The following is a 26549-nucleotide window of genomic DNA, read 5'->3' on the forward strand; positions in this document are numbered from 1 at the left end:
GTAGCCGAAGACTTCTTGGAATAATTGGACCGCCAAAAGGCAAGAAAGAAACCAAATTGAGAGCAACAGAGACACTTTTGGGACGAGTTTGGAATTGTCTCAAATTTGGTAATCTGATCGGAAACAGCGTTTTAAATTCAACTGCAACATGCTTCAAGGTCTCCAAATTCAAATTTCAAACAAGCTCTACAATCGCTATGAAAGATGTCTCTGGTGCACTATGCAAGCCCATAGATTGATTCATTCCTTGAGAATTTGGTTAGAAGGATTGACAGTGGCTTCATCCGAGAGTCTATTCATAAAATCCTTCAAAACTTTAACAAAACTAACACGGTTTGATATACTTTTCTCCTGATTGTTTGAGTCAGGATACATTTCATTATAGACCATCAAGGAAAAGAAAGCCACGTGTGAGTATCGTACTTAACAAAATTCATGCATATAATTACATTTTTGGTTGGACAATTCATGATCTCATAGCTTGTATTCTTTATGCAATCCCCACACACTTCAGGAGTGACATCCGGTGACAATTGAGTTTTGAGGACCGCTCGAGCAATTATTTCGTCGCTCAAGTGAAGATTTGTAGCTCTTAGTAGTTGTTATTTTGCAAGCGAGACAACTCGAGTGGTGAAGTGGTCGCTTGAAGTTAGAATTCATGCTTTCAGTATTTTCACTGTAGCTCTGCCAAACTTTTGGAACCCTGCATTTACCGCTCTAGCGGTGGAAGTATCGCTCAAGCGGTGTCCTTGAAATCTTCTTGGTCACTCGAGCGAAGAAAAGTTTGCTCGAGCGGTCTATCAGGGCAGCTGACTTAAAGGGTGACCTATCTCATTTCCTTTTCACTTTTCACAAACTCTCTCTCTTCTTCTCCCACCCATTCCGAAACCCTAGCTCCAAACCACTTGATTTCTTAGCATTTTGCTCTAGATTCACCCAAGATCCTTCGAGATAATTGTAGTGAAAGTCAAGTTCAAGTTATTCACCAATTGTTTTGCGATTTGGTTGAGGCTTTGCTTGGATTCTCCACTTTAGCTTCTATTTTGAGATAGGGGTGTCCTTAACTTCTTACACCTTTAATTTGGAACTCATATGTGGTAATTTCATTACCTATTCATTTTGTAGAGATATATATATATATATATACATATGTATGGATTGTGTTTGCTACCAAATGGTCTGGAAGGATATGAGTAATGATTCATGATTATCGGTGGAATTATGTTTATTTTTGATGATCATTGTTGTTAGTGAAGAAATTTAGCCTCTAATTCATGAAAGAGAGGAAACCCCTAATTTTCTATAAACCCTAGTTTTGAAACTTGTTTTAAAAAGAGGGGTTTTGTTCAATTGATTCTTAAAACATGAAATTGAGGGTAATTGCTTAACTTTGAGGTTGAAATGTATGATTTGAAATACTTTTCTACATACACCTTGTGTTGGTGATGATTGTTGAATGAACCATATTATTATTGAAAGGTGAAATAATGAATTGTGTACATTGGAAATCATTTTAGGAGAAAATAAGTATTTATAAATTTCATGCATCATATGCATTACAAAATTTGTTTTGTGCTTCAATGGATGGTGCAAACAGTAGAAAGCTAAAAGGGTGGCAAATAATCTATGAGTCCAGGTAGTGAGTCGGGTGGTTTTGAGTTGTGTATTGTATTTGGTACCCACGAGAGGAGTCAAGGTGCCCAATTGAGATTTTGATAAAAGTACAAGGGCGTTAAGAACAAAATGAGATTTTGATAAAAGAACAAGAGTTTTAAGAACTAAAGTGAGATTTTGATAAAAATACAAAAATGTAAAGTATAATTAATACACCTACACAATTATTGTATGTTAGTTTTCAAAAAGGAGCTGTCTAAATGGATCCCATCGAAACTTAACTGAAAGTCTAAGGGGCTAACTAATACAATAAAAAATCATGGGGCATAGTATAAATTTCCCTAAATACTAATAGTACTGTTAACCTAAAATTATTATATATTGACAATTGACGTGGTACTGTTCATCTTATTGTATACAATTCAATGACTAAAAGAATGATATGCATTAGATACTCCAATGCTATCATTTTCCAGATACAGATTGGTTATCAATACATAAATGTTAACCCATTTGTGGAATTGACTCTGATATTAAAATGCCCAATATCATACTTATGGGTGAAGACAACTTGATAGGACCACTTGTTGACAACTAGATTTTATTAAAACAAGATGTTGAGTGTATAAATTATTCTATGAATTATAGGTAAGGGTTAAGGGTTACTCAGAATTCCTATACTTTGTTAGAAGACGTTAAGGGTTCAAGTCTTGTCATAGACTATGAATTTCAATGTACAAGCAAAAAAAAAAAAAAAAAAAAAACACCATGCAAGTCTCGAAGGGATTAGCTTCTCTCCCCTAGGCTAGAGATCCAACGCACGAATAGACCAAGAATTTCAATATATAGAAGCCCATTTTGCCGTATTCGTTGGGCTCTCATATTGTACTCAATTGTTTTGTTAAATCAGTCATTTCATTTTTGAAAGTCTAACCAAAAATTAAAAAATTACTACTTTCAAAGATTCAAAATCAAACAGATAGTTTTCAAAAATCAATTATGATTCGTAGCTCGAAAGAGCTTGGCTCGAGATTGGCTCGACACCAAAACGACGTTGTTTTGATGTATTTTTTTTTTTTCCTTCTTCTTCTTCACGTTTTTCTAAGGATGACGTAGAAGAAGAAAAAGAAGAAGAAGAGAAGAAGAAAAAGGAGGTGTGTTCATCAACATAAGGAGCTGGGTGTGTTCATCAACATCAACATCAACAAAATGAAAATTGTTTTCTTCTTCTTCTGAACAATTTTCTTCATCAACAATTTTTTCTGAACAATTTTTTTCAGAAAATTTTCTGAACAATTTTCTTCATCATTTGGTAAACCTTCTTTCCGAACAATTCTCTGAACAAAATGAAAATTGTTTTCAGACAACAAATTTTCTGCAAATTGTTCAGAGAACAATTTTTTGCAAATTTGTTGGCTCGTCATTTGTTTAACAATTCGAGCAAGAGGAGAGAAGAAGAAGATCATCAGCCAATAAAAAATCAAAATAAGAAATCAAGAACATCCTCATCGCGAAGATCAGAAAAAAAATTCTTTGATTGATAGATCTACCAATTCTTTGATTTCTGATTCTTTGATAGATCTACCAATTCTTTGACATCAAGAACAAAAAAAAAAAGATCAGAAACAAAAAAATCAAGAGCATCATCATCATCAACACATCAGCCAACAATTGCCAACAATTTTTTATTTATTTTTTCTTTCATCTTCAGAACAACATCAAGGAACAAAAAAAAAAAAAAATCAGGAAAAAAAAAAATCAAGAACACGGTACTACGGCCTAGAGCAATGAATCGAGAGTCTCTCGCTATGTCCGCATTCCTTTCTTCGATTCTATGGCCGATCTTGTTTAATCCAAAGCTGGTGCAAGCGATCTCATAGGTGGGGAACTCGAGATAGGAAAGCATCAAGCAAGACAAGAAAAGGCTTTTACTAAAGAGCTGGTTCTGCTCTTGTGAATGAACCAGGAAGAGATGGAAGATGGGCAAAAATGACACAGGATGGAAAGAGGGAAGTAGACCAAAGCGGAGGAAAGAAGAAAGCTCAAGCAAGGGAGAAAATATTACTTTTCGGGCCAAGTTCGAGCCACAACTTTCGAGCTACCAAATAATTTTTTTTCAAAATATTAGAGTATCTCTAACGGTGTATCATGAATGGAATCATAATTTTAAAATGATAATATCATGATCTATGTTGATATATTAATTGATATATTAATTAATATACTAATTAATATATGTAACGCCACCATTTAATTTAAGCAAGGTTGTTTTGGGTCAGTGTTTACATATGATTGTATGTGGTAAAATAGTTGGGATAAGAATGTTTTGCTATGATGCATTATCTGTCTTTTGCTTTTCTTTTATTGATGTATTTTTTTATTTTTTTTTAATCTGTAATTGTCCTTTGCTTTGTGAAATTAGAGTATTTACCACTAGAAAATAAATATAGTCAGAAAATCATCACCATACCATTCTCCAAAGCAGACATTACTATTAACATTTATTATTTAGAATAATGCTATATGTAATAATTGATATATTGATTAATATATTAACAGATAATATGGTATAATTTTAAAAGTTTTGATATTTGTAATTTGTATAATAGGTGAGGTTAATAATAATGTTATAACATATGTTAGTATACTAATTAATATACTAATTGGTATATGTAACACTACTAATATTATTTAATAATTACTTTTGAGTTTACCCACTACGCCTTAATGGTTTACTATTCATCTTTGAGTTATACTAAGAATCTCAAATGAATTACTAAATTTTTTACCAAACCTCTTATATGGGTGTGGGGCCACATAAATCACATCTGTGAAAGTCCTATACCCATGTAAGAGGTATGATAAAAAATTTAATAATTGATTTAAGATTCCTTCATCTTTTGATTTTACCAATTCAATGTTTAATTTATGCATGTATACATAGAGGATAATTTAAATTACATAAATAACCATTTATATAAAATTATTTTAATATTAAAATATACAAACTCCAACATGAAAATTATTCCTTCCACATCTGATTACAATTCCTCACTAATGACAAAGTACACTTTGAAAATCCCAGATAAGAATTGAAATAAGTTAGGAAATTATTCCTTCCACATCCGATTACAATTCCTCGGTCGCCTCGCACGATAAACGACCAGTCATATGAGGTAGAAGGATGTGAAAGAAAAAGCCTGGTAATGATGACAACTTGCATAGGTCTTAATTAGGTAAATTACACTACTAGCCCTTTTAGGTTCAAAATTTTATTTTGGTTTTGGTAATTCTAATTTAAACAATTTAGTTTATCTATTTTTAATTGGACAAATTACATATAACTCCTTCGAGATTTAGTTAAATTATAGATATTCTTTTAAGGTTTCGAAAATTACAGATACCCCCTTGAGATTTATATTTTCATAATAAATTGCCTCTGAGGTTTATATTTTCATAACAATTTGTCCCTTAATTTGTTATGAAAATATAACCTTTAGGGAGGTATCTGTAATTTCTTAAACCTCAGAAGCTATCTGTAATTTTGCTAAACCTCAAGGGGCGTATATGTAATTTTCCCTTTTTAATTTTGTTACAACGTGATCTTTTCGTCATTGCGTTGTTAATATTTTGAATAAAAAAAAATCATGTGCAAAATTAAAGGGACTATAGTGAAATTCAAAACAAATTTCACTTTGGTCCCTCTAGTTTTGTAAATGGTCTTTTTTCATTTCAAAATTTAACAATAAGGGAAGAAGGGACCACATTGCAACAGAATTGAAAGTATAGGGTTTAAATTGTTTAAATTGAAACCACGGAAACTAAAGTGATACTTTACTTAAATTGCAAGGGCTAATGTTAATTTACCTAATAGAAACCATTACTCAACTTGGCATAATCAATCACCGAGGCATAATTTCAGAAATTGTTGATTCATTAACAGAATAATCTTTATCATTTGGTTCATAATGATCAGTGAATCTCCCCACAGAGAAGGCAGGTCGTTCGGGTTGGCTAAGAGTTATAACTTCACTTTTTAGCATAACCACAACCGATGACATAGTTGGCCTGTCGTATGTATCTTCTTGAACACACAATAAACCAATATGCATGTACCTTAAGAACTCATCAAGATCACAAGACTCCGTCAATAATGGATCAATCAATTCCAGCCCTTTCCCTTCATTCCATAATTGCCATACCTGTAGCATTACGCAACCAAATATACTTATGCAAGAAAAACTTGCAACATGGCTATCCATTTTGAGAAGTATAGTCTAACTCAAGCCAAATAAACTTACATATGCTATAAGGCTTGGAGCACACTTAGTGAGATGGAAATTAGCATTCCTCCTCCCAGTTATGATCTCAATCAAAAGGACACCAAAACTGAAAACATCAGACTTGATGGAATATAACCCTTCCATTGCAAACTCTGGAGCCATGTAACCACTATCCGACAAGAGAAAGGATTGGAAAGATATTCAATAAGTTAACTCATGTGATTAATGGAGCTACCTACTTAATTGTTTGACATAGATTAGTTTTAAAAAAAAGAAGAAAAAATGTCAGAAAAACAAACAGTGAACTCACTATGTTCCCACAATCTTAGCAGTGTTAGTTGCACCATCACTTCCTCCGAAGATCCTTGCCATTCCAAAATCCGAGATCTTTGGGTTTAATTCACTATCTAGTAACACATTGCTTGGTTTTAGGTCCCTGTGAATGATTCTAAGCCGAGAATCCTCATGAAGATATAACATTCCCCTTGCAATTCCATTGATGATATTTAGACGGCTACTCCAATTCATTTGTGCACGCTTCCTAGGATCTAACCATAAAAGAATAGAAAAAAAAATAAAAAAAAATAAAAAAATACACTATAGATTAGGAAAATAAACTTCCGATTAACTACAATGAAACATACCCATTTTAATATATTACATTTGTATTAAAAAACTGAGATATTGTACAAAAAAGAAAAGAAAAAAAAGAAAGAAAGAAGGATACGAACCAAATAGGAAGACATCAAGGCTGCCATTGGGCATGTATTCATAGATGAGCAGCTTTTCCTCTCCATCTATGCAAAACCCCAAAAGCCTTACAAGATTTTTGTGTTGAAGTTTCAATATTAATAAAACTTCATTGGTGAATTCATCTAAACCTTGCTCTGAACAACTTGAGAGCCTCTTCACTGCAACTTCCCTCCCATCAAGTAATTGACCCTGGAAAGAAAATGTTTCAGGCAATTAAAACTAGGAACCAAGAAAAAAGAAAAAAGCACAAAAGAAAAAAAGAAAAAAGAAAATGTCATCACCTTGTAAACAGGACCAAAACCACCTTGTCCAAGCTTATTTGAAGCTGAGAAGTTATCTGTAGCTGAACTTAGTGTCACCCAATCAATGAACGGGAAATTCTGAGAATTCAAGTTGTCCCTTGCCTGCAAATTCTGATGATGTACATCTATCTTGCTGGGGTCCCCAGTTTCATGTAATTGAACTTCTGGGCCAGAAACTTGCCTTTCCTCTAAAATTGGAAAAAAAAAAAAAATAATAAAAAATAACAGGTTTAATTTTAGAGTTATGAAAAAAAAATAAGAATAAATAATTGTTAGTGAAGGGAAAAAAGAATCTTCAACTAGATAGCATCATTACTTGTCTTAGTTTGATTCCTAATAGCAAGACAGTAGACACAAAATCCCACAAGTGCTACAATTAGAATTGCTGATCCAATTGCAAGGCCAACAATCATCCAATACCTGCTGCTTTCTTTCAAAAATCAAGAAGAAGAAAAAAATTACTAAATTTGCGGCTTACTATTTGTACATCAAATTCGAATATTGATAGAGAATTTGTTAACACTTACTTGAAAATATCCTCTGATTTTCTGTTGAACTTTTACTTGCATCCCCATAAAACGCATAGAACTCATACCTTAAGAAGCAACTACGGCTAAAAAGTCTAGCCCCACGAGACTTAGAGCAGCAAGTTGAAGTGTTTGCTATTGCTGTTTCAAGGCATGTGTTACAGTCATCTGGAGACAAGTCTGCAGTGCACTGCACGAGAGCGTATATTGTTTTAGTGTCTGTGAAGGTCACCGCTTCAGTGGCATACATACCATATGAAGCATTGAATGCTGCCAGCCTGCTAAGCTTATGCAACGTGTCGTTCACGACAGAAATGAACAGGCCTAGTTCTTCATCTGAAACATTTTCTGAGTTGTATTGCGGAATGTTTCCTGTCACGTCCAAGGTGCCAAAGAACGGTTCATTGGAGTAGCGCAACTGGCAATTTTCCTCCCACATAACCGCCTCGTTTCTGTTTTCGCAACGGTTTTTGATGTCTTGTATTGCACTTGCTATGCAGTTCTCACACTTCTGTGTTTCAACGAAGTTATAGCAGAGAAAGAGACCGAAAAGTCTGTCTTGGTCATTTCCCATCTTGGTGGTGTAGAACTTGGAGACAGGGGCATTTGAGGACAGAGAATCAAGAAGCTTTTCGAGATTATAATTAAATATACTATTCGTTGTAGAAATAGTTGTGTTTGAGCAAAGTTCATAGGGAGGGGCTTTGGCATGAACAAAATGATGAAGAGCATAAAAGAATGAATAAAGCAAAAGCATTTTCATTGTTTTTAGAAATGGAAACATGACTGACTGGCCTCGTTCAATAGTGCTAGGCTTGAGGAGAAAACAAATAAAGCTGTTTTTAATAACAAAATTATATAGACACGAGAAATTATATGGTACACAGCATTACCCTTGATAGAGACTTCATACACAGAAAAGTACTCAGTTGGGTAATGCTACAATACATACCGGTGTGCCATATGCAAATTAAAAATATAAACTAATTTTCCATGACTAATCTTTGAGGCACAAGCTCAAAAATTCAAAGGTCCAAGCTCTATTGTATAAAAGTTGAATTCAAATTATAAATTATTTTTTAAAATATAAATCTATGCATGATTTTGTGTATAGTTTGCTCCTTTCATGTTTGATTATTTTTTAACTTTGACCCTTCATGTTTTAAGTTTTTCCTAATTTACTCTAAAAGTTAATTTCTATTCAAAATTAGACAGAAAATGTCATGATAACTATTAAATAACATAAAAAAAGGTATTATGATATTGGGATTTGTGCTAGAGGTATAAGTTATATACTATAATATTTTCATATCACGTGCCTGTCAATGTGTCTTTTCTATCTAATTTTAAACAGCAATAGTAAATTGAGAAAAACTTGAAACATGAAAGGCTAGAGTAAAAAATAAATAAATTTTAAGATCCAAAGTGAGAAAGTGACCAAATATAAAAGGGGCAAATTGTAATTTACGCTATCTTAAAGTACTTTACATGACTATGAATCTATGATATATGACTGTAACAGATGAAGAAGGGATGATAAACTAGTTTCCATCCCTAATTTTTGAGTCCAGATCCTATGTAGTGTTGAGCACCAAAAAATAAAATAAAAAAAATAAAATAAAATAATTAATTAAAAAAAATAATAATACTAACAAATTACAACGATAGTCCCTACTTTGGTCTATATATCATTTTGGTCTCTATAATTTCAATTGACATTATTTTGACCATAAATTTATAATTTTGTCTCAATTTGGTTTAATTAATTATAACTCTTAGCATCTTTTTATAGAGCATACGCACATAAATGTCATTTGTCATATTTTTAATGTCAAAATTATAAACTTACTAAACTCAGTGAGTTAATCTCAATTAATTAAGTGGTGCCCTAGAGTAGCTAATGGCTCTGCCCATTGAACCGCTCATGCTTGCCTAGATGATATGTTACCATTGGATTGGGTTTTGCAGCCTCTTTTGGCTCTTCTTGGGTGTTTTGATTCAATTCCTTGTAATTGAATTTTTGCGATAAAAAAAAAACAAACTAATAATATTATCAATTGGATTAAATTAATACAAAATTTTTAAAATGATGGATCAAAATTAAACCAATTAAAATTGTAAAAATCAAAACAACATAATAAGTAAAATGTAAGGATCACTGCTAATTTGCCCCAATTTCTTAGTTACACCAAACAAATAGGAATTGTTGGGTTGCTTGTTATGGTGATTTGGAGAGGGAATATTAGATTTGCAGTGGGTTTTGATGTGAGTGGGTATTGCCAAAGTCGTTGCCTTGGGAATTTGAAGAAGGGTTTATTGATAGATCAGAAAATGTTGTTGAAGTAGACAAGTGGGTATTGATAGATGGATATTGTTCCATAGTTTTGGGGGCTTAGCTTTGTTGGGTTTGTGTTGGGGCTGAGTCAAGAGTGAGAAAGTACGAACAAGTGTATGAAATGATAATTTGTAGTAGGGTTTTGGAAGGCAGAGAGTGATGGAGGAGGCTGGTTTAAAGAAGTAGTTGGGAAGAACTGAAATAGACGGTAGAAAATGATATATCTCTAATATGTTTCGTTAAATATCAGTCGATATATATATGGAGATTTTAGACTTTTGATACCAATATTCACGAACATATAATTGCATAAGGGGTTAAGTAATACAATTAAAAAATCATGGGGCAAAGTATAAATTTCCCTAAATACTAATTGTCATGACCCGAACCTGCCCCCGTGGGTTAAGGACATAACTGGCCAGTAATCGTGAGATTATCTACGGCCTCAAACCAAACCAAATGTAGTTTAACAGAGTTAATGGGGGCCAAACGGAAGCAATTTAAAAACTTTATCCTTAGAGTTGTGCTTACATGGCATGTCAAACAAGTCATACATATACACATTAATAACTCACAACAGAATTAAAGTATCAAAAAGTGCTGTACAGACAGGATCATCCAAAACTAAGTCAACCCATGAACTATATACGGACATATACAAAGGCTCCACCAACGTGACAACATAAAACAAAATAATAAAGGCGAAAGCGAGTCTCATGCGTGAGACACATAGGCTGACTTTCCAAAACTCGGTTGTTCCATACAGACTTCACTGGGGCTGGGTTTGGACCTCTCTTGGCTCACCTACAAACACATGAATGAGCGTGAGTGGAAGCCCAGTAAATAATATCAAATAAAGAAAATACATTGAAACATTATACAACAGACGGCCTTTGGCCCAATTCATTCATGTCAAACTGGCCTTCGACCCTTTTCGAACATTTATATCAGACTAGCCTTTTTGGCCCTATCAAACTTTCGTATCAGACTGGCCTTTTGGCCCTTCCAAATTTGTCATATCAAACTAGCATTTAAGTCTTTCAAACTTGTCATATCAAACTGGCATTTAAGCCTCTCAAAATTGTCATATCAAATTGGCATTTAAGCCTTTCAAACTTGTTGTGTCAAACTGGCATTTAAGCCTCTCAAACTTGTCATAATAAACTGGCATTTAAGCCTTTCAAACTTGTTATGTCAGACTAGCATTTAAGCCTTTCAAACTTGTCCACCATTCAAAATTAATGAACTTTACAAAACTTATATAGAAGTAAGCAATTGGACAACAATATGTATTTTAGATATTACTCACAGTGATCGGTTTGTGGATTTGCCCTGGAGCTCAACCCTACACATTCCATGAACACAAAAGGGTCACTAACAATACAATCTGTTCTAAATTCACATTTTCCTCTTTAGGCTTTATTCTTATCTCTTTAACTCATTTACAATGTTTAACACATGCCTAAAAGTGCTTGCAAGTGAAAGAGAATGGAAAACGAAACACAGAATGTGAAAACAAAATCTCAGAAGATAGGGTCCCCGCTCGAGCGCGGACTACCCTGCTTGAGCGGACCTGTAAGGCCTGCAAAAGTACTGGTTGCATCAAAAATACGCTCGAGCATGAATTATCGCGCTCGAGTGAAAGGCCTGTCTAAATAGCTCCCCCCCTCCCCCCGCTCGAGCGTGAATTACCCCGCTCAAGCGGACACCAAATCTGTAAAAAGTAATGGGAGCATGTATTTCCCGCTCGAGTGGCAGTTATCCCGCTCGAGCGGACATCAAAATTCTGGAAAACCCAGATTGTATTCTTGAGTTTCATTTCGACTTTCAACTAACAATTCATGCATTTTATAGCTCCAATTCCACACATACTTGTACTAACATGGTATAAACACCAAAACACATCATCATGGAGCTCAATTTCAAAGATTTAACACATACATGGCTCAAATTGATGCCAAACTCAATTCTAACATACACATTTATGCATTCAAAGCTCTTATCTTCATAGATTGTACATGCATGTGATGTCTAGCTCCCATTCTCAACTTAGATGATACCAATGGTGATTATACATGAGCTTCAACTATAAATTTACATGGATTTCAACCAAATTGCAACATGAATCATGTAATTCAAGCTCAATCATGCAAATTCCAAACAATTACATACATGCATGCATATATGGTCTTCCAATTCAACAAAACAAATTCAAAACATGCTCTTGACCATTAATTAACTTTGAACTCACAAGATTACACCTTAAACTCATGAATTCAAGAATCAATGCTTACCTAGAAGCCCAATCTACAGTTAATTCTTGAACTAGACTTCAAATTCCCAAGCTTGAGTAAAAAATTACACAATTCTCTCCCTCACTCTCTCTAACAGCCGACTCTTTTATCTTTCTTAGAGTTTGATCAGCCCAAGTGAAGCTAAAGGAGAGAAATGAGGGTATAGTGCTCAAATACAACAAATCTCACTAGCCACAATTAATAATTTTAAATAGTTAGGCACTAATTCACCAATTTAATCACCTTAATCTGGTCCGAATCAATTTTTCAATGAAACTTCACCGTAGGCTCTAAAAATTATGTCAATCACAAAGGCGCAATCAATTTCAGGTTCTATGGCCGATAAGGCCCTTAATTTAATTTTCAAAGCAAATAGTCAAACAGATATTCCTATGGTGAACAGATAGAAATTGAAAACCGCATATATTCACATAATGGCACATAAAATCATATTAATCACATATTCATACTCAAATTAATGACCAATTAGCATACCACGGAACAGGGGTATCACAGTCTTCCCCCCTTTAGGAAGTTTAGTCCTCCAAACTTAATTTACCTTCGTCAGGAAACAAATGTAGATAGCGTAGTCGCATTTCCTCCTCTTTTTCCCACGTGGCATCCGTCTCATAGTGTTCTTTCCATTCCACTTTCACCATTGGGATGGACTTGCTTCTCAATTGTTTCACTTGCCGATCGACGATTCGTTCCGGCCATTCAGCGTATTCCATATTCTCATCAATAGCTACCCAGTGATAATCAATCACATGAAATGGGTCTCGGAGGTAACCCCTCAACATCGACACGTGGAACACATTATGTATTTTCTCAAATCCCGGTGGCAAAGCAACTCTATAAGTAGCTAGACCGAGCCTTTCCAAAATATAAAACGGCCCAATGTAACGGGGCGACAACTTGCCCTTCTTTCCAAACCTGACTTGGCCTTTCATTGGTGACACACGAATAAACACATGGTCACCGACCTCATACTCAAGAGGTCTTCTTCGAACATCCGCATAGTTCTTTTGTCGGTCCTGAGCTGCCTTGAGCCTTTGACGGATAGTCTTGATTTTCTCAGAAGTGTCTTGCACAATTTCAGGCCCAAGCAAAGCTCTATCCCCGATCTCTGTCCAACAAATAGGTGATCTACACCTCCTACCATACAAAGCCTCGTCTGGTGCCATACCGATGCTGGAGTGGAAGCTGTTATTATAAGCAAATTCTGTAAGTGGCAAATAGTCTTCCCAACTCCCTTGAAAATCCAAAGCACACATCCGAAGCATATCTTCCAAAGTCTGTATTGTTCGTTCCGATTGCCCATCTGTCTGTGGGTGGAATGCAGTACTGAACCTCAATTTTGTTCCCATAGCTTCCTACAAACTCTTCCACAATCTAGATACAAATTTCGGATCTCTATGTGACACAATGGATACCGGAACTCCGTGCAAACGAACAATCTCATCAACATAAATAGTAACCAACCTATAAGCATTAAACGTGGTTCTAACTGGCAGAAAATGTGCAGATTTAGTCAGTCTATCAACTACAACCCAAATAGAATCCATACCTTGCGAAGTCCGAGGTAGGCCAACAACGAAATCCATAGTCACATGTTCCCACTTCCATTCAGGAATAGGGAGAGGTTGAAGTAGACCGCCTGGTTTCTGATGTTCAGCCTTGACTTGCTGACACTGAAGGCACTTGGACACATATTCTGCAATCTCTTTCTTCATTTTAGGCCACCAATAGGTCTGTTTCAAATCCCGGTACATTTTATTGTTGCCCGGATGCATAGCAAATACGGATTTGTGGGTTTCATCTAAAACCCTCTTCTTTAGTTCCGGAACATCTGGGATACACATTCTGCTCCGAAATCTCAATACTTTATTCTCAATGCTAAACTCTGCTTTCGAACTCGTTTCAAATTCATCAATCACTTTCTTGAGGAACTCATCCTCTTTCTGTTTCTACTTGATTTCATCAATAATCGTCGGCTCGATTGTAATAGCGGCTATCAATCCGCCCTGTTCACACATTACCACTTTGATTTCAGATTTCTCAAAATCTTGCAAGATCTCTTTCTGTTCAGTAAGCAAATAAGCCATACTCCCCGTTGATTTTCTACTCAAGGCATCAACAACTGTATTGGCTTTCCCGGGGTGATACTGAATCTCTAGATCATAGTCCTTTATCAATTCCAGCCATCTCCTCTGTCACATATTCACCTCTTTCTGTGTGAAAAAGTGTTTCAGAATTTTGTGATCCGTGAAGACTTCACACTTTGCCCCATACAAATAATGCCGCCAGATTTTCAAAGCAAAAACAACTGCGGCCAGTTCTAGATCATGTGTTGGATAACTCTTCTCGTGTGGCCTCAACTGTCGGGAGGCGTAAGCAATAACCTTTCCATTCTGCATTAACACACAACCCAAACCTTTATAAGATGCATCACTGAAAATCACAAAATTTTCCGTACCTGAGGGTAGTGTCAAAATTGGTGCCGTGGTCATTCTCGTTTTCAATTCATGAAAGACAGCTTCTCTTTCGTCGTTCCATTCAAACGGTTGCCCTTTACGACAGCTATTTTTAAAAAATCCTTCACAAACCTCCTATAATACCCAGCTAAACCCATAAAATTGCGAACTTCTGTTACATTGGTCGGTGTAGGCCAATTCACAATTGCCTCTATTTTCTGTGGGTCCACTAAAATCCCTTCTCTGTTGATCACATGCCCTAGGAAAACAACTTCATCCAACCAAAACTCACATTTCTTTAGTTTAGCAAACAATTTCTTTTCCCTAAGTATTTGCAGGACAGTTCTCAAATGCTGTTCATGTTCAAATCTATCTTTAGAGTATATCAAAATGTCATCAGTAAAGACTACGACAAATTCATCAAGGTAGGTCTTAAAAATATGGTTCATTAAGTCCATAAATGCTGTCGGAGCATTAGTCACTCCAAATGGCATAACAAGAAACTCAAAATGTCCATACCTTGTCCTAAACACTGTTTTCTCAACATCTTCTACCTTTACTTTCAACTGATGGTACCCGGGCCTCAAATCAATCTTGGAAAACACCTGTGATCCCTGCAACTGGTCAAATAAATCATCAATACGGGGTAGGGGGTACTTGTTCTTTATCGTTACCTTATTCAGTTCCCGGTAATCGATGCACAAACACAAAGTTCCATCCTTCTTTTTCACAAATAATACTGGTGCACCCCAAGGCGAAGTCCTAGGTCGGATAAACCCCTTTTCAAGCAGGTCTTGCAACTGTTCTTTCAATTCTTTCATTTCAGTAGTAGCCATTCTGTAGGGAGCTTTAGAAATAGGTTGGGTGCCTGGCATAGTCTCAATCGTAAATTCTATCTCCCTGTCTACCAATTCCCCTGGCAATTCATTTGGAAACACATCCGGAAATTCTCTAACAAAAGGGATATCATTCACACTACAAGAAAAAATACTTTTGGCGACCACCTATTTTTTTTGGTCGCAAATAGTCCACTTTCTGCGACCAAAATTTAACTTTTGGCGACCACATTTTTTTAGTCGCGGAAAATCACTTTTTGGCGACCAAAAAAAAAGTTGGTAGCGAAAAGTATACCTATTGGCGACCAAAGGCTTTTTTGGTCGCGGAAGATCACCTTTTGGCGACTAAAAAAAAGTTGGTCACAGAAAGTATACCCTTTGGCGACAAAATAAAAAAAGTTGGTCGCGGAAAGTATAATATTGGCGACCAAAGGCTTTTTTGGTCGCAGAAGATTACCCTCTGGCGACCAAAAAAAAAAGTTGGTCGTGGAAAGTATCTATTGGTGACCAAAGGCTTTTTTGGTCGCAGAAGATCACCTTTTGGCGATCAAAAAAAAAAGTTGGTCACGGAAAGTATACTATTGGCGACCAAAAGCTTTTTTGGTTGCGGAAGATTACCCTTTGGCGACCAAAAAAAAAAGTTGGTTGCGGAAAGTTATGGCAGGATAAATTTTTAAAAAATGATACTACTGTAATTACATGCTATTTTTCTGTTTAGGCATTAAAAGTTTTATAAAATAATATATAACCCAATTTTTATGAGTTATATATATTTTTTGCCAAATATGAACAAGAAGCATGTTATTGGCAGAGTGGATTGGGTGCGTGGTGACTCCTTGGTCAGGAGTTCATGTCCCAGGCAGCACAAAAGAATTATTTTTTTTGGGTCAAGGCGCTGACTTTTGGCGACCAACTTATCTTTGGTTGCTAAAAGTTTACTTTTGGCTAATATGAATTGGACTTTCCGCGACCAAAAAAGTTGGTCGCGAATGGTCACTTTTAGCGACCAAAGGCTTTTTTGGTTGCAGAAAACTATCTGTGACGAGGCTTTAGCGACCAACTCGCGACCAACATATTTTGGTCGCGAAAAAGGTTTTAGCGACCAAATATGGTACTTTTCGCGACCAAAATGTTGGTCACGGAAAGTGTTTTTTCTTGTAGTGTCAATTCAACATTCACAAGTTGTTTAGTTAGTACATAGCACAAATAACCCTAGCACCCCTTCCTGATCAGTTTACATGCTCTCATTGCAGATATCAAATAAGGTGAAGGCACTACCCCATTACCCACAAACACAATCTCTTTATGTTCTGGGGGTTTAAATACAACTCGTTTTGTCACACAATCGATGGTGGCACAATACTTGGTCAACCAATCCATGCCCAAAATTACATCAAAATGCCTAAAGTTCAAGGACAACAAATCTACATATAGGATAGCATCCTCAACACGCATTTCACAAAATCGGTATATAGATTCACACAATACAAATTCCCCAGATGGAGCAGACACACATAGCAGATATGGTAATGGTTCTAAGGGTCTATTCAGTCTAGATGCAAATGCACATGTCACAAAAGAGTGTGTGGATCCAGAGTCAATTAACACAAAAGCATTCTGATTACATATAGAAATAGTACCTGAGACAACTGTGTTGGCATTCCGTGTATCGTCCGGAATAAGCGCAAAAACTCTCCCCTATCTCACGGTATCCCCGGTGGTAGCGGATCTCAAAGTGTTTCCTGGCTTTGGGATCGATGCAGTGGAACTAGCAGCTTTCTTTCCTTCATTTTGATTACAATCTCGGGCCATGTGCCCTTGTTTACCACACTTGAAACAGGCCCCTGACACACGGTAAAAAACCCCACGATGCCTTTTGCTGCAAATGTTGCACATGGGAAATGTGTCTTGGGAAGAATTCGAGGTATTTGAGGAGCCCGTGTTTTGCTTTTTCAGAAATTTCTTCTTTGAAAAGAAGCCTTGTCTTTTGTTACCTTTCCATTCTGTTGTTGGCTTGGCTTGTCTAGCTATGTTGGCCTCTGATATGATGGCCCTGTCTAGCACTCCAATGTAGGTTTCTAGCTTTAAGACATTCACTCTTTCAAGGATGTCACTTCGAAGCCCACCTTCAAAATGCCTCGCCTTCTTATAGTCTGTATCAATCACATGTGGCGCAAACCTAGCCAATTCAGTGAATTTGGCCTCATACTCAGCCACTGTCATACTGTCTTGCTTTAATTCCATAAATTCTGCCACTTTCCTATCCCGAACACACTGCAGGAAGTACTTGTCGTAGAAAATTTTTAAAAATTTTGCCCAATCAGCGTCTTTGTAACTCTCACGCATTAACATCCACTATCTTCTTGCTTCGTCCTCTAGCATAAAGGTGTCTAGAAGCACTCTCTGTGTCTTCGAACATGGGAACACTTCAAATAGTTTTTTGATGCCGAGGACCCAAGCTTCAGCTTTCAATGGGTCTAATCCACCATGGAACTGTGGTGGTTTCATTTTCTTAAACTCTTTGGTGAGAGTTATGATTCGGTCATCATTCTGATTATCTGGCACGGGTGGTGCCGGAGGTGGGGGTGGCGGATGTGGTTGCTGCCACTGTTGTTGCCACTCCTGTTGCTGTCTCAAAGTTTCTGCCATTTCCTGTATCAGTCTTTCCATTCTGTCCAGTCTGGCAGTAGAAGATTCCTCTATCTCATCACCTATTGTTCTCACCATCTGATTAAACTTGCATTATGTTTTATATGAAAGATATACAAGCATGCATATAACAGGGAGCATACATATTCAAATAATTTGTAATGCAAGCAAATCATAAATTTATAACACATAGTTGTTCATATCAAAACATTTAAGCATATATTTAATGCTTTCAAATTCAGACTTATCACGTGAATGCATTCTAGGTCTTTTCTAGGCGCTTATTGCTCTTTTGGACAAGTGTGTGAGTTGTTAACTCGTGCTCTGATACCACTCTGTCATGACCCAAACCCGCCCCCGTGGGTTAAGGACATAACGGGCCAGTAATCGTGAGATTACCTACGGCCTTAAACCAAACCAAATGTATTTTAACAGAGTTAATGGGGGCCAAACGGAAGTAATTTAAAAATTTTGTCCTTAGAGCTGTGCTTACATGGCACGTCAAACAAGTCAGGCACGTCAAAACAAGTCATATACATACACACTAATAACTCACAATAGAATTAAAGTATCAAAAAGTGTTGTACAGACAGGATCATCCAAAACTAAGTCAACCCATGAACTATATACAGACATATACAAAGGCTCCGCCAACGTGACAACATAAAACAAAATAATAAAGGCGAAGGCGAGTCTCATGCGTGAGACACATAGGTTGACTTTCCAAAACTCGGTTGTTCCATACAGATTTCACTAGGGCTGGGTCTGGACCTCTCTTGGCTCACCTACAAAAACATGAATGAACGTGAGCGGAAGCCCAGTGAATAATATCAAATAAAGAAAATACATTGGAACATTATACAACAGACGGCCTTTGGCCCAATTCATTCATGTCAAACTGGCCTTCGGCCCTTTTCGAACGTTTATATCAGACTGGCCTTTTTGGCCCTATCAAACTTTCGTATCAGACAGGCCTTTCGGCCCTTCCAAACTTGTCATATCAAACTGACATTTCAGCCTTTCAAACTTGTCATATCAAACTGGCATTTAAGCCTCTCAAAATTTTCATATCAAACTGGCATTTAAGCCTTTCAAACTTGTTATGTCAAACTGGCATTTAAGCCCCTCAAACTTGTCATAATAAATTGGCATTTAAGCCTTTCAAACTTGTTATGTCAGACTGGCATTTAAGCCTTTCAAACTCGTTATGTCAAACTAGCATTTAAGCCTTTCAAACTTGTCATATCAAACTGGCATTTAAGCCTTCCAAACTTGTCCACCATTCAAAATTAATGAACTTTACAAAACTTACATAGAAGTAAGCAATTCGACAACAATATGTATTTCAGATATTACTCACAGTGATCGGTTTGAGGATTTGCCCTGGAGCTCGACCCTATACATTCCATGAACACAAAAGGGTCACTAACAATCTAATCCGTTCTAAATTCACATTTTCCTCTTTAAGCTTTATTCTTATTTCTTTAACTCATTTACAATGTTTAACACATGCCTAAAAGTGCTTGCAAGTGAAAGAGAACGGAAAACGAAACACAGAATGCAAAAACAAAATCTCAGAAGACAGGGTCCCCGCTCGAGCGCGGACTACCCCGCTCGAGCAGACCTATAAGGCCTGCAAAAGTACTGGTTGCATCAAAAATACGCTCGAGCGTGAATTAGGGCGCTCGAGCGAAAGGCCTGTCAAAATAGCTCCCCCCCCTCCCCCCGCTCGAGCGTGAATTACCCCGCTCGAGCGGACACCAAGTCTGCAAAAAGTACTAGGAGAACGTATTTCCCACTCGAGCGGCAGTTATCCCGCTTGAGCGGACATCAAAATTCTGGAAATCCCAGATTGTGTTCTTGAGTTTCATTTCGACTTTCAACTAACAATTCATGCATTTTATAGCTCCAATTCCACACATACTTGTACTAACATGGTATAAACACCAAAACACATCATCATGGAGCTCAATTTCAAAGATTTAACACATGCATGGCTCAAATTGACGCCAAACTCAATTCTAACATACACATTTATGCATTCAAAGCTCTTATCTTCATAGATTGTACATGCATGTGATGTCTAGCTCTCATTCTCAACTTAGATGATACCAATGGTGATTATACATGAGCTTCAACTACAAATTTACATGGATTTCAACCAAATTGCAACATGAATCATGTAATTCAAGCTCAATCATGCAAATTCCAAACAATTACATACATGCATGCATATGTGGTCTTCAAATTCAACAAAACAAATTCAAAACATGCCCTTGACCATTAATTAACTTTGAACTCACAAGATTACACCTTAAACTCATGAATTCAAGAATCAATGCTTACCTAGAAGCCCAATCTATGGTTAATTCTTGAACTAGACTTCAAATTCCCAAGCTTGAGTAAAAAATTACACAATTCTCTCTCCCTCTCTCTCTCTCTAACTGCCGACCCTTTTATCTTTCTTAGAGTTTGATCAGCCCAAGTGAAGCTAAAGGAGAGAAATGAGGGTATAGTGCTCAAATACAACAAATCCCACTAGCCACAATTAATAATTTTAAATAGTTAGGCACTAATTCACCAATTTAATCAACTTAATCTGGTCCGAATCAATTTTTCAATGAAACTTCACCGTAGGCTCTAAAAATTATGTCAATCACAAAGGCGCAATCAATTTCAGGTTCTATGGCCAATAAGGCCCTCAATTTAATTTCCAAAGCAAATAGTCAAACAGATATTTCTACGGTGAACAGATAAAAATTGAAAACCGCATATATTCACATAATGGCACACAAAATCATATTAATCACGTATTCATACTCAAATTAATGACCAATTAGCATACCACGGAACAGGGGTATCACACTAATAGTACTTACCCTACAATTAATATATATTGACAATTGATGTGGTATTGTCCATCTTATTGTATACAATTCAATGACTAAAAGAATAATATGCATTAGATACTCCAATGCTATCATTTTCGAGATATAGATTGGTTGTCAATACATAAATGTTAACCCATTTGTGGAATTGACTCTGATATTAAAAATGCCCAATATCATACTTATGGGTGAAGACAACTTGATAGGACCACTTGTTGACAACCAGATTTTATTAAAACAAGATGTTGAGTGTATAAATTACTCTGTGAATTATAGGTAAGTGTTAAGGGTTACTCAGAATTCCTATACTTTATTAAAGGTTCAAGTCTTGTCATAGACTATGAATTTCAATGTACAAGCAAAAAATATATATATCATGCAAGTATCGAAGGATTCGCTCCTCTCCCCTGGCTAGACTAGAGATCCAACGCAAGAATAGAGCAAGAATTTCAATATATAGAAGCCCATTTTGCTGTATTTGTTGGGCTCTTATATTGTACTCAATTGTTTTGTTACATCAGTCACTCCATTTTTGAAAGTCTAACAAAAAAATAAAAAAAATACTTTTGAAAATTCAAAATCAGACAGACTGATAGTTTTCAAAATATTAGAATATCTTTAACGGTGTATCCAAATTTTCATCAAATTTGAGTAAAAGTTTCATTTGATATCAAATGCTCCAACAGAGGTTTTTGAAGCTTCATCAAAACACCGGTCAGCCGGGCGAATGACTGGGCGGATGTCCGGCCAGTCAACCGGCTAGTGTAAATTTTTTACAAATTTTTTCCTTGAGGTAGTCATCCGGGGGGTCGACCGAGCGAACGACTGGGAGGACAACCAAGGAGTCGACCGGTCAGTGTAATTTTTTTACGAATTTTTTCCTTGAGGTGGTCATTTGGGAAACATCCGGAGGGACATCTAGGGGAACATCCGATGGTGAAAATCAAACGGTTATGAACAATGATTTGATGAAAAGCACATTGGTCCTCAATTTGCTGAAAGAAAAGTAAAATCCTAAATTTGATACTTGTTTCATGAAACCGTTGAAGTAGGAAAATGAGTGATTTTTTACCAAATTCAAATTTGATGATGGATTTGAGTAACCATTGGAGATGGTCTTAGAGGTTACTATCATTAAAACAATAGAGGCAATATTAATACAAGAAGAAGAATGGTTGCTTTTTAAGCAATGTTTTGAAAACTGGACTAATGAGCGAACTGGAAAAGTGACTGGGCGGATGGGTCACTAGTTCAACTGCGGGTGAACCGGAATTAAACCATGATGTCATAATTATGTCATAAATGTATTGAAATTTATAAGTATACAAAATATAGACAGTTACAAAAAAATATATTTCTTAAAATTTATTGTACTTTTTTATACAGTTATTTTTAGTAAAAATAATTAAGATAATATTTAATATATAATATATAAACTCATTACGTTGTTAACCATTGTATTGATGACTTAATGGTTTACGTGCTTGCTTTTTATGGATTTGTTCCATGTTGAACTCCTCTCCACATTATATTTTTCGAAGAAATTTTAATTCTTTAAACTGATGGTTCTTATGTTGACCCATGGCCGGTTTTGCCGGTTATTCTGATTGAATAGGTGGTTCTTCCAGTTTTCAAATTCTAAGCCGATTTTTAGTATAATCCGGATTTAGAGGATCATCTGAACCAGAACTAGGTCCCCGGTCGATGGTCTGACCGGTTGGCCCAGTTTTCAAACATTGTTTCCAAGGCTTGGTTGTAGCATGCATTGAATTTTAAAATGTAATTTAAGTACCAAGAAAACAATAGGTTGTGTAATGGCATTCTATTTTGGAGTGAGGAAGTGATTAATCAAACAAAGTTGGTGCAAGTATTTTAATTTTATCAAATTTGACTGCTTCTTCTTCTTCTTTTTGTTTTTTCGTTGTTGTTGTCATGTTTATGGAATTGTTATTGTGTTTTATTCCTTTTGCTCTTTTTGTTTTGGTTTTTTAATTTAGAATAATGTTATATGCATCAATTGATATATTATTAGTGTACTAATAGATGAAGTGACATAATTTTAGATATTTTAAGTCTTTGTTATTTGTATAATGGGTAGGGTCATAATTTTAAAATGATAATGTCATAACATATGTTGGTATACTTATCAATTAGTATATGTAGCATCAAATAACAAAGACCAACAAGCACGCATGTCCATGTTATGTTTATGTCAAACATGTGTACCACACCAACATTCATTGAATATTTCCTCACATGCATTTTCTCAGAAACTTCATAACCACAATTAATTTGACTAACAAGCACGCATGTCCATGTTATGTTTATGTCAAACATGTGTACCACACCAACATTCATTGACTATTTCCTGACATGTATTTTAATTTCTTAGAAGACACACGTCATCATTGGGATATATATACGAAATACATTACAAATTTAAATAAGATGCAATTATAAAAATAAAACAATATCGATTTATGTCTATTATTCCGTCATCTTTTAAACTTTAAGAACCAATGTTACATTGAATTTTCTATTATCTTTCAGTGAGATATTTATTTATACGACATATTATATATATACATAAACTTAAAAAATATATGTTTCGCAGGTGTTTGCAAATTTTCATAATTGACATGTCAATATATCCATGTCATGTCACATATACTTCTTAGCTTTAAGACCATGGGAACTGTCAGTTCCACATGGAGGTGTATATTGGCAAAACAAAAACAAAAAATACTATCAATACTTGTTTTAGAACTTTGAAAAATCATGGCCGGCATGTAAGAGCTTTTAAATAAAATTACCGTTCAATGAATTTATAATAAAATCTTAATACAGTGTCCAAGAAATTGTTTATAAAAAATTTCAGTTTGAGTTGAATATTTAGGAGTCATGCATGGTAGCTAGACAAAATTTAAAATGACTACACGAAATCAAGAATCAATATGCAACAGTTAGCTTTATAGGGAAAAAAAAAATTAAAATATGACAAGAAAAATAGTTTTCTTTTAAGGAAAATTATAGAAATGGTCCCTATATCCCTATAGTTTACTCATGGTTTCATTTTGGTCCCTGCACTTCTAAATGTATCAATTTGAACCTGCAATTTGGTTTTTGGCTTGAAATGATCCAATAGTTAACAGTCGTTAGTCCTTTTCAGACATCTAATCCTATGAGAAAACAAACACAGATACACATCAAATCCAACCAAATAGTCCGGGAGATTCACAGTCTCAGGATTCAAGTCTGATGGATTCTAATCCCCCATTTTCTAATTGTTTACTAAGTAATAGCATGACAGTAAAATAGACATTTCACACATTAGTCACATGTGATACTAATCCTCTTGAAATAATCCCCCTTCCCCCCCATTGGATTGTTTAGTCCCTCATATGAGGGATATAGAGTCCGGCCAGGCTCCACGTCCGGCGGACTAAATTATTAATAAAAAATAATTTATTATTAAAATAGACATTTATAAATATATTGATAAAAAATATAGACATTTATAAATTATTTTTTTAGTGTTGTTAATTTAAAATTATATATTAACAAAAAAAAATATAAATTATAAATTTTATTTTAATTTATAAGGCCATAATTTTTAATTTATTATTTTTAATTAAATTAAATTTATAATTTATAATTAATTGAAAATGTATATGATTTTGAGAAAAATCGGCGAACGTCGGAAAAAGATATGTATCACCAAATCAAGTTGGCCTGTATGTCCAGGGTAAAAGTCCCGAAAAGCACGCGTATACATGGGGTGCTAATTCCTGCGGACTAAATATCCGTACAATGGCAATAGTAGCGTTTGTATAGGCTACGTTTACATGAGTGTTGTTTGACGGTTTCCTGCGCACGAAATATCCGTGAAAGGTTGTATTGATTTGAGATTTTCCCCCTCTTTCTATTGTAAAGGACACGGTTTTGAGAACTGAGATATAAAATTGACATAGCATGGCTCTCGAAAAGGATATAAATGTTTTGATACTGGCATTGCATATGCATAAAATCTTATATCTTTATTAAGATTCATATATTGTGTTGGATTATTTCTACTGGGCTTTGGCTCATCCTATATGGGAAAACCATTTTCAGGTGTTGGTGAGATGCCTCCGCCAAGACAGTAGCTTAGGAGGATTAGAGCAAAAGCTTCATTGTGTTTACTTGTTGTAATTATTTTGTACAAGCCTACGGCTTTATCTGAATTGGATTTAAATCCATTTTGATGTAACCAAGTACGATCTTGAAAAGTTGTAGCCTTCAGGGCATTTCAATTTTCTATTTAACTTCTATTTCACATCTTTGTTGTTGACACATGCTATAGATTCAGGGTTAGGACTTATGAATGTATATTCGCATGTGTCACCTTTGTACAACTGAGTCTTATGTAATGGAAGGATATAATACTTTGATTTATATTGTTATTTACTTATCGTCATGGATGGTTTCCTGTATTTGTTTTGAGGCGTTACAACTTGGTTGGTTTATATTGTTCAAAATATATTCAAGATTAACTTGTTTACACAACGAATCGATCTTAAACGAATTTTTAACTAAGTTGAAAACGAGTCAAGTTAGGTTGGTTTTATATACTCCCTCCGTCGTAAAATATTAGTCCCTTATTCCATTTTTCATTGTCCCAAAATATTAGTCACTTTTCAAAAATCAAGGAATAAAATAATATGAATTTACTATTTTGCCCTTCTTTTAAATTCATTAATAATACAAAAAGTACAATTATGACTATTGATACCCCCAAACAATGTACTATCAAACAGTAATTTTGAAAAATTAATATTTTAAAATATAATAATTATATTATTAAAAAAAGTTGGATTCCTCAAAAAGAACCATTATTTTCAAACGGAGGGAGTAATGGTTTTCAGTTTATTAGTAGATTGGTCACTTGAAACTTGAAGTCAAATTGTAATGTCACTTTTTCATTCATTTAATGTTCATGAGATTGACAGAAATTAAAAGTGGAGCAAACAACAACGAGATTTTCGTCAAAGTGCAACAACAAAAGTGAGATTTTAGTGAAAGTGTACGCAGCTAATGAGACGAGAACAATATCGCATATAGCTTACCTGATAAGTTTCATCATCACTAGTAACATCAAGGAAAATGATATATAAACCCGTTTTCTAAACTCATTTTCTAAATCTAATGATATATAAGTGATATGATTAGTTGATTATTAGCAAATATATATGAGAGAGAGTGTTACCTTTAATATCTTAATTGATTGTCACATCACCAAGGCTTGAAAATTGGATCTAATTTTTAGTCTTGAATAGCAATGTTTTAACATCAAATGGGTTAGAGATGGATTATCACAATTGAAAGTGAAGGGGTTCAAATGAGACATTAATAAAAATACCAAGATGTTAAGTGTCATTAATAAGTGGAGCAAATTATAGTTTATACCCCTGTACATTACACTCTGTTTCACTTTGCCCCTTGACTTTTTAATTGTCTTACTAGTCAAGTCCCCAAACTTTAAGTCAAGTTACATTTGGGCCCATTCATATAATGTTGTTTCAAAAATTAACGGAAAGACTAAAGTAGAGGGACTA

General features: G+C 35.3%; 1 protein-coding gene across 1 annotated transcript; it reads right to left on the reverse strand.

The window, feature by feature from the left end:
- Positions 1–4586: 4586 nt before the first annotated feature.
- LOC114306673 (cysteine-rich receptor-like protein kinase 10) lies at positions 4587–8423 on the reverse strand. The gene is made up of 7 exons (XM_082888111.1): positions 7480–8423; positions 7269–7382; positions 6932–7140; positions 6629–6839; positions 6208–6445; positions 5916–6066; positions 4587–5816 (listed from the first exon to the last, which is right to left on the reverse strand). Exons 1-7 carry the CDS (start codon positions 8261–8263, stop codon positions 5517–5519), a joined length of 2007 nt encoding a protein of 668 aa, XP_082744237.1. The 5' UTR covers positions 8264–8423; the 3' UTR covers positions 4587–5516.
- Between the last annotated feature and the right edge of the window lie 18126 nt (positions 8424–26549).

The sequence above is a fragment of the Camellia sinensis genome, chromosome 9 (assembly GCF_055761805.1).
Source record: "Camellia sinensis isolate YWXY chromosome 9, ASM5576180v1, whole genome shotgun sequence".
In the NCBI taxonomy this organism is placed as follows: Eukaryota; Viridiplantae; Streptophyta; class Magnoliopsida; order Ericales; family Theaceae; genus Camellia; species Camellia sinensis.